Source organism: Sinocyclocheilus anshuiensis, unplaced genomic scaffold, assembly GCF_001515605.1.
Source record: "Sinocyclocheilus anshuiensis isolate Anshui unplaced genomic scaffold, SAMN03320099.WGS_v1.1 scaffold334, whole genome shotgun sequence".
NCBI classification, from domain to species: Eukaryota; Metazoa; Chordata; class Actinopteri; order Cypriniformes; family Cyprinidae; genus Sinocyclocheilus; species Sinocyclocheilus anshuiensis.
In genome coordinates this window covers 1,064,115-1,074,037 of record NW_015546055.1, presented here as the reverse complement: position 1 = coordinate 1,074,037, position 9,923 = coordinate 1,064,115, and the positions used below count along the sequence as shown (strand labels likewise).

At 39.4% G+C, this 9,923-nt stretch overlaps 1 protein-coding gene across 2 annotated transcripts in view; it reads left to right on the top strand.

Annotated features, from left to right (window-relative positions):
* The first annotated feature begins 2,522 nt into the window (after positions 1-2,522).
* LOC107699268 (CD166 antigen homolog) overlaps positions 2,523-9,923 on the top strand; it is a 64,657-nt gene continuing 57,256 nt past the window's right edge. For both annotated transcript variants that reach the window (XM_016500474.1, XM_016500473.1), the window contains exon 1: positions 2,523-2,743. In XM_016500474.1, coding sequence (XP_016355960.1) covers positions 2,686-2,743 — 58 coding nt within the window. In that variant the 5' untranslated portion in view covers positions 2,523-2,685. The remainder of the gene's footprint in view (positions 2,744-9,923) is intronic.

Below are 9,923 nucleotides of genomic sequence, written 5' to 3'. Positions count from 1 at the left end.
CAGACAGACAGACAGACAGATAGATAGATAGATAGATAGATAGATAGATAGATAGATAGATAGAATGCTATGTTTTCATATTAATCTAGGAAACCCCCATCTTGTATTAAAACTGCAGGATATAAATATAATTATAAATGCTGCTTGTCTTGGTTTGAAAATGGTGCTGGACTTGCAGACAGATAATTAGTCTTCCATTTGTTATGCCTGGAGGACAGATAAGGGGTCCTTTTGTGTAGTCCCATATTACACTTTAGTTGTTCCAACTAACCAAGGACAGAATTTCCAGTTAAATCATATCCAGTAGGTTCAGCTGTCTCTCAGTGATAAAGCTACTACAGTTTTTGCACAAACAAATGCTGAATACATGTTTTCCTTCTTCAATAATGAAAAAGTCTCAGGTCTCAGAGACAGGTGAACCTCAAGTAAACATGCTGAATATATTGAGCACGGTGACACGATTTCTAACTGATCTAATCAGTCATATTTCCGCAGTTGTATTCGTTGGCTTATGACTTTGTCATTTTGTGCGTGTGCTGCAGATGATAGATGAGTATAGCTAAACATATTTTCAGCCCTGTGGTCTACTCCACTCATCGAAAATGAAGTCTATTTTGAACGGCCGCACGTTCGCAGCTGTGGTTGGACATGAAACGGCCAAAACCGATTGAGTGCTGAATTGGACTGACAGTTGAAAAAAAAAATCCGGCTCTAGTGAAGAATCTAGATCACACAAAATCTGATGCATGTCTTAGGCGCACATCGTGCCTTTCTCAGTTCAAAGTGGACCCCTGGTGTTCTAATCATTTTCAACCACCATGAAAAGACTCCTTGGTGTCTTTACTTGCATGAATATATCCATGCCTGTTCATACGATATACAGCTGATTTTTCATTTGTGATTAAATCAAAAGAAGCTAAGTTACCAGATAGGCCTACTAAATCAACCTGTCATTAACCAAGGGGAGGCGCTACTTCTTTAGTTTAAGCTCAAATAGGTGATCCGAGGAGATGTGTATTACCTGAAGAAAGGTGTTTCTTGTTCCCAGCTCAATGGCTGGCTTAAGATCCGGAACTGATCGACTTCTTCTACTAGGTAAATGGCAAGTGACCAATGCTGCAGATCATAAAAAGAAATAAACTCTGGGATAATGTACAGTCAGATGGTCACTATCGCAAAATAAACCTCGAAACCTGGACTACTCATCACGTGGCTATAATACACAAACACACACACACACACACACACACACACACACACACACACACACACACACACACATACATACAAACACACACACACAAACACATGTGTACAGTATAAGTAGCACAGGTATATTTATAGCAATAGCCAAAAATACATTGTATGGGTCAAAATGATCAATTTCGACCAGGCACGACGAAGCGGATATCGTCCTCTTTTGGAAGACCAAACAAAGTAGTTTCACTTTCACAAGGAAGCACACAGCGTCTTCACGACATGGCGGCAGCGGCAGCGGCAACAACAATACCGCGCGAGAATAAAAGTTACGCCTTCTTTCTTTGCGTGAACATTTGGGCGGCGTTATGCAAATCTTCCCACATAGTGAGGTAGATATGTGGGGGCGTGTTAGAATGAGCCGTTTTAGGTAGGCGTGGTTGACTCTTAACTTTTATAAAGAATATCTCTTTGGATTTGAGACTTTAGTCTTTGCAACTTTACAGATCTTCTTTATGCACCAAGAGCTTGTAACACTCCAAAGAGAAAGGAAAAATTGAAATCGCATCATATGACCCCTGTAAAAGATTTTCTTTGTGTATAAAACTGGTCTAAATTAAACTCATGAGTTATCTGCATATATTAGTGACAGTAATTATATATTTACAGAAATAAAGTAATCTGAAATATTATTACAAATGTTTTCTATTTTAATATATTTTAAAATCCAATTTATTCCTGTGATGGTAAATCTGAATTATCAACAGTCATTACACCAGTCTTCACTGTCACACGATCCCAGAAATCATTCTAATATGGTGATTCCATGCTCAAGAAACATGTATTATTATCAACAGTTGTGCTGCTTAACATTTTTGTAGAAACTGATACATTTTTCTGGATTCTTTAATAGAATGTTTTTAAACAACATTTATATGAAATAGAAATGTTTTGTAACATTATAAATATATTTTACTGTCACTTTGATCAATTTAATGTATCCTTGCTTAATAAAAAAATAAAAATTGACTTGACCCCAAACTTTTCTACTGTAGGTGGTAACTATATAGTCCATTTCTCTAAAGATACGCCTGTGTGTGTGGATCGAATTGCAGAATGCTTTTAAATGGCTCCCTGAACCAGTTCACAAGGTTAATTCGCTAGAATTATTCGGACTTTCCAGCGCTACTGATTAAACAGCAGCATGTCAAACGTTACCACAGCGGCGGGGCTTTACCCGAAGAGGGCGTGTCGTTGGGGGCGGGGCTGGGGCGGGATTTGCTGGCGAACCCTCCAGTGTGAATTCCCATTCTCTCCACTGCTCGCCCAGACTTCACCTGCGATCTACGCACAGAGCAACCGCCTGATCCTTTCAACGCACTCAACCAGAGAGTTCTCTCGATACTGTCCAACAACTTCAGACGTAGGCTACATATCTCTGCTGAAAATCTCTTCGGACTTAAAGGAGAGCCGGGGTTTTCTATAAGGATGCGATCGGTTATCTCTCTTCTCGGTGCCTTCATAGCAGCCGCTGTGTTTCAAACAGGTATGTCAGTTCATTTATAATGAAAATATTATCTCACTTTCCCATTCTTTCATGTAACGTCGCTGCCGTAATCCGAGAATTGTGTTGAACAGGTTCGTTCCTATAGTGACCATTCGACTTTTTTTTTACTTCCTTACTTCAGTGAACATTAACAAGTTTTTATAATAGCCGTTGCCGTAATTCGTTGGCAATCATTGCCAGGTCAGGTGTTACACTTTTAATTTCTCTCACGTTAAGAACAAGAGGTCAACTCTCCACCTGACGAAGATTAAGCCATATTTAACGTTACCCGCCTCGGACATTCACATTCATTCATTTGTATCACCTGCTAGGAGACTGCGATAAAGCTTTCAAACTTAAAGGATTCTCAGTACAGAAAAGTGAATAGGATCGTGTTTCAACTTTTAGTTTGGACGGATGTCTTGACATGCGACGTAATGTTGTTGATGCGGCGTGTTTCTGTTTCGGTTCAGCCGCATCACACGCAGAAACGTATTAGAGCAGTGACATCACACTTGCGCGTGTTTCTGAAATCCCCATCTTAGATCTATTGTATGCGTCAGCCCCAAATAGAAACTAAACACGGACCATAAAGGGACTGTTAAGCTAAATAATAATAATAAAGTCCTGTCATCCTGTACTCACTCTCATGTTGTTGTTAAGATATGGCTTGTTTTCTTCCGAAGAACACAAACGGAACATTTCTTAAAAAAATATATATATCCTGAGTCTTCTGAAGTCATACAATAGGTTTGTATGAGAAACAAACCGAAAACACCTGCTGTCCCCGGATCACTGAGTCAGTGAGAAATTATTAGTTTGACTGATGAACGAATCATTCAGATATGGTTTTGTGAAGTGAATCATCTAATTCAAAGATCCATGTCGAAATAATAAGACTTAAAATTTGTCCTGTTCCTCACACAATGCTATTGTATGACGAAGAGTACCTTTTGAACTACTTTTATGGTAGATTACCTTTATTTGAAGCTTGATCGCTCAAGTCCCTATTCATTCTAATAGCAGAAACCGAGCAATAGCCTATCTTCTTCATTCACTATTTGTTTTTCGCAAATGAAAAAAAGTCACGCAGCTTTGGGGTGATATGATACAGAGTTGTAATTTTGGGATGAACTAGGCTATCCCTTTAATAAACTATTGCGTTATTTTGGGTTAGTGCATATATGTTGCCCATCGTGCGCGAATTATTTCAAGTTAATCAGTAATTAAAGTCTATGCGATTTTGAGACGCGCGCGAACACCGCCTTCCGGCTCGAATCTTTTTGAGCGCGTGAGTAGTGTGAATTCAGTCATTTGACTGGTGTATGGTTTTAACAGTGTCACATGCTTGTGTGCTTATCAGAATTGATTTCAGATGTCTTTATTTGTCTTCATAGATAGATTACTAATCTATGTTAAGGCGGTTAAATTATTGATAACTTTGAGTTGGCGGCTGCTGTAGGATTGCTCATCATTTATTTATTTTATTTATTTATTGAATAATGGCTCACTAGAGATGCATGCACTTCCTCATTATCTATGTGTTTGTCTGTCTATTGATTATCTTAGATATATACTGTGTGTATATATATATAGGCTATATACTGTGTGTGTATATATATATATATATATTCATTTTATTTTTTCATATATACATATATATATATATATATATATATATAGGCTATATACTGTGTGTGTATATATATATATATATATTCATTTAAGGTTCACTTTTCATACTTTGGCTATACTGTATAGCCTATGGGTAGAAATACAGTCAACATTTCCTGTGGTGTGAAGTGCTATACTAGCCTACTCCTCAGAGTTTTAAAACTCATTTGCCGTGTATAATTGCTCACATTAATTGCAAGACCATGCATTAATTGAGAGATGATTATTATTTTTTGCTTTACAAGTGTCCAGCATAAAATTAGGGAAGCTCTGTCACACAGCAGGAAAATTCTCATCATGTGACGTTTTCCAAAATAACACTCATTTGTCAGCCTGTTTGCAGAACTTCATTTAATTTTATTGTATGACAAAGAATACGTTGTTGATTATAAAGAACTGCACTGGAAATTCATTGGAAAATACAGCTTGAGTGAAGATTGTGTTCAGGTTGTTGTTTTAGGATTCTATCTGATCTGACAGGGCGACGGGGTGTGGTTCATGCTCTTGCCTGAGGAACCCATACCAACCTTTAGAATTTCCAAGTGTAGTTTCTAAGTGACAGAACATGACATCTCATGATTTATCCTGAGATGTAAGGTATGTTAGTATAGTTCTGTTTCCCTAACGCAGATGTTGCTGTAAGCTATGTGGGCAGTTTCAAAGAGTTCTGCCCCACCCCACCCCAGACACACACACACACACACAAACAACCCAAAACCTTTACTCAAAGCGTATTTGCTGTTATGACCCTCTGGCTCTTTTTGGTTGTGTGTTGGAGAGGTCAGTTTCTCTGTAGTGCTGTCAGCAGGAGACGGATCACTTGTATGGAAACAGGTAAAGAAAAACACCTCTGCCATCTTTGTGAGCTCAGTGGTTGGATTGTGTGTTCTAGATGTATTTTATAGCAAAAAACCTGTTCCGTGCAGCTTCCAGAATACATTAATTTGACGATCATTAAATAACCTGACTGATGAAACGTTTCCTTATTCTGATTATAAAGAATATTTCCTCTCATTCTGAAAGCTGCATGATTAAAAATGAATGTGGACTGGATTTAGTAGCATACATGAAAAGGTTTCAGAAATCATAGTAATATTTTAAATAAAATAATTCTTGGGGATTCCTTTATGTGCATTTGTAAAAGGCACTCTTGGAAACTTTGTTGGGTTACGTTAGGGTTACTGAAACCACAGCTATATTTTTATTTCCATTTGCATATCAGTGACGTCACTCCGAATGACATATGACCATGAGGAGGAACTGAAATTCTCTCTGAACCAAAAAGCACAGGCCTTTGTTTAGACCGACACTAAATCGCATCTCCACCAGGAAATCCCACATAATGATCATTTAAGCATTCAAGCGAAAGATTCATGCCACCGTGGCCTGATGGGGGAATATTTTGTTATTGTTTATTGGCAGGCAAGGGCTTGAGCTGATTAACGTCAGTTCCACTTAGATATCAAATAGGAAAACGCATGTAGTGAAAAGAAAAGTCTAATTCATATTTGCATATTCATTTAGTTTAAGTCTAACTATGGAACTGCTTTCAGGAAGAGCCAATGAGAGCATATGGTAAAAGCTCATTTTACAGCTTTTGGGCTTTGTTCGTCTCAAATGGTGGGAAGAGGGGGAAAAAAAACCTGAGCGCATAGGCTAAGTGAACAAAGTTTCATGTGCTAAAATATTTGTGGGTATTATTCTGAAATTATTGGATCCAGGCTTGGATGAGACAGGCAGTTAAGGTATCAGAATGTGCTTTTGACCAACCGTTTAAATGGGTTGAAGTGCTGAGGCCATTATGTCATAATTTATTCATATTTAAATTCCCTACCGACCACTCATGCACATGCACACGTGCACATGTATGTTCCATCACAGGCTTTTACAGTAAATTACTCAAGCCATGTGTTGGACCAAGCATCTGCTCTCCCATGAACACATGCACACACAAATACATTATCCCTCCTTTGGCTTCATCTGGGGTCTTTCTTGTCCATCAGACACACTCCCCATTTGCTAATGGATTAATCAGAGCATTGCTAAGAAGGAAGGCCTGCTGTCTGCACCACCCAAAATGGCCCCCTGAGACTTCAGTCGATCTTATCTACTCATCTGGTCCCACAACCCTACTTTTGCCACATAATCAAAGGGAATGCTTACTTTAGGTCGTGTACGTCGTCTGATGGACTGTTGTGTTGGTTACCAGCACTAAAATGTTTTTTTTCCCAAGATTGCTGGTTGATAAAAAAGCAGTTGGTGGTCTTAAGTGCTGCATTGAGGGAATATTGTTCCCTCGCTTTAATATTGTTATGCATATAAATAGTGTAGTGATGCACAGCAGGGAGACACAAGTTCAAGGCTTCCAAGATAAGCTTTAAATGAGAGTGCTAACTTTTGTGTGCTGTATACAATGATGTCATTTTCACAGCAGAATTCTCATCTGTGCTATCAAATATGTAAGTGGCAACAATGTTTATTCAAGCTCTCTTGGTGGCAGACCTGCTTTTCACTCAAGGCTGCGTGTTTTCAGATCAATATCCGTCATAGAACTGCCTGTAAACTCACCAGTTCTCGCTCAGATACAAGATTTTTGCTCATAATCAGAATGCGGAAACAAGTTGATAAAATGTGCCGATTGGACTCAGATAAGTTTATCTGCATTTATTTATTAATGATTCTTGCAGACCGCACACAAGCGGCATTTGGCAGCATGACAGGATGTAAGGCAGAACGTTAACGAGTGGCAAACAAATCTTCTTGTCTTTTGAGTTTTTTTATCCCATCTTGAGTTTAATAAAGAGCCATAACAGACTCTTTTGGGCCACTCTTGCTCATTTATGGGCTGGTGATATAAATATATTGACGTGGCAGTCAATGAAAGGGTCCGGGGATGGCTATTGATTAGACAAGCATCCAGTTATTTCTAGACAACGTGTTTTTTAACATGCGCTTTTTGGCGGTAACTCAAGAGCGTGGTTAGTCGGTCCATGGCGAGGCCACCTCAAGCCGTTCAATATAGTTTTAGCGGCAATTATGTGGCTGTTGGAATGTTATTTATAAGTTTGCTTATAGCGCAAGAGTCATAAGTCACCCTTTCTTCAGGGTTGTTGTATCGATCAGTTCAGAGATCACAGTGTAGAAACAATTTGAGTGGTTTTACTACTTGCGTTTATGAAACGTACATGGTGCGTTTTAATCCGAGACTTTTTAAGCCATACGTTTTGAGGTCGATAATACGAGAAGGATTTACATACATCAGGCTGCTTGTTCACGTGTTGTGGTTAATGGTGGTCTGGTGGATATTATTTCATCAATGTCAAATGTTTGTCCTGGCATTTAGATCCATCTACAAAAGGTTGCGAGTAGTAGCGGCCCTTAGCCCCCTCTCCCTCCCGCCAAATCACATTCTGTCAAATATCCATCTGAGGCTTTGAGCGCTTCAGTTCAGTCTGACATTCAAAGCCACACAACCTTTCTGGCAGCCGTGGAGACGCACGATAACCGGAATCCAATTCAGGGTCCGTCGCTTTGATGCCGTCTGTGATGTGCAGATTGCATTTCTCCATGTGTGAGGAGACGGTCCTGCCTGCCACTCTCGCCTCTTTAAGTGACGCTTTGAACTCAAAAGGGCATGACAGAGGAAGCAAAGTTTTTTCCCTTCTCTTAAATCTGTTCCGGATAGAGTGAGAGTGTGAGAGGCAGATGGAAAGAGTGCCCATGAGCTCCATTGGTTAGGGACGGGATCTCCCAGAGCTGTCAGGGTGAATAAGGAAGCACTGACGTTGGTTAAATCTATTAAAGGCAATGCGGGGTGAACCGTGAGCTTGACGGGTGGCGGCCCTATTGAGATACGCTCAGCACAAAGAATGCGAGTGGAAGAGATGGTCAGAAGTCTCAATGTTTAGAGCTTTAATTGCTCTTTCTGCAGGTTCACAATGTGCCTATTCGTTTTGAGCAGAAGGTTGTGCCATTTAGACTTGAATTGAGAATGCCATTTAAATTCCAGTTGCAGTTTGAATTTAAATTGAAGAGAGTGGAATGAACGGAAATTCACATAATTTTAATTTTAAACTTTGTTTTTCTAGTAATTCACCACAAAAAACTCATGTTGTTTCAAACCGGTATACTTTTCTATCTTCTGTGGATGATATTTTGAAGGTGATATTTTGAAAAATAGCCCAAGTCAATTGGGTCTAATGTTGTTTTGGATCGCAATGTCTTTCATTATGTAGACAAAAACATTCTTGAAAATATCTTCTTTTATGTTCCACAGAAGAAAGGAAGTGAACTGTTCCTTTAACTAGAAAAGCATACAGTACATTCTTAATAAACTGACTAGGGTGAAAGAACACTTCATTTCCCAGCAGAATACATTACTAAAGTGCAACACAGGTAACGTCCTCTTTCTGTCATTCCAATTCATCATCCTTTGCAGTGTGGCAGGGTGACACAGTAACTCAAATATGAACTCAAAAATGGTTTGAGCCAAAAAAAAAAATGTGGGTGAGTAAATGATAATAGAATTTTAACCACATTTAAAATGCAACCCTGGTAGAATTAGGAAAAACTCCTTCAGGCAGTAGTTATGCATGGTAGAGTTTCAACTGGGGCAGAGGTTGCTAGTGAAAGAGGAAGTGGGAGCCTTTTTGAAGTCATTAGGTCCATTTTAGATATACGTCATCCATCTTTATGCGGTTTCTCTTAGTACATACCTCTAATGAAAAAGGGTCAAATGTTATTCCCACTTACAATTTAGTGGCCTCCTCCCTCATGTTCACATCCCTTTTTAGCACCTCCCACTAAATCATGCTCAGAGGCGCTGAATTGTTGTCTTTGTGTGCCTAAGTAATAAATTAAAGTGATTATATGATTTAAAAGGGTTACTGGTGGGAGCGAAAGGGATGATGAATGGATGGGTGGATGAGGCTGCGGCTGGAGGAGTACACAATAAAAAAATAACATTGTGGAGATGAAAACCTTGAACCCAAATCTCAGATGAGGAAGTTCAACTGCAAGTTCATGCCCACTAAAATCACACGTAGGAGTATCATTAAGGATTGCCAAACAAAAGGGTTCCCAAAGATGCATGGCATATAAAATCAATTGCGACTCAATTTATTATTCCCTTTTCGAATTTCCAAAATGGCTTTGCTGCATGACTTTACATGCCATAGTCGGATAGCACTGGATTTTTGACAGGTTAAACATTCAGTAAACCTCATGGTGAAAATGATTAGGGTAGGCAGCCGACCTGCTCCGCACCCGAGAGGCAAGTGAAGAAGCATCCTCTCATGCGATAAATTAGTTCCAGCTCTCGCAGGCTGGAGGAGCTCCCTCAGAGCTCTGTGTTGTTTCAGCGTGCACCATTCTAATGCGATTTTAAAAGGTTGAAAGTTGGAGTAGAGGTAAATGGTTGATTATGTACACACAACTGGTGCACATCTGCTTCGGCTCACATCGAGGAGAAAAGAAGCCTGCTTTCCCCCCCCCCCCTCCCCGAACC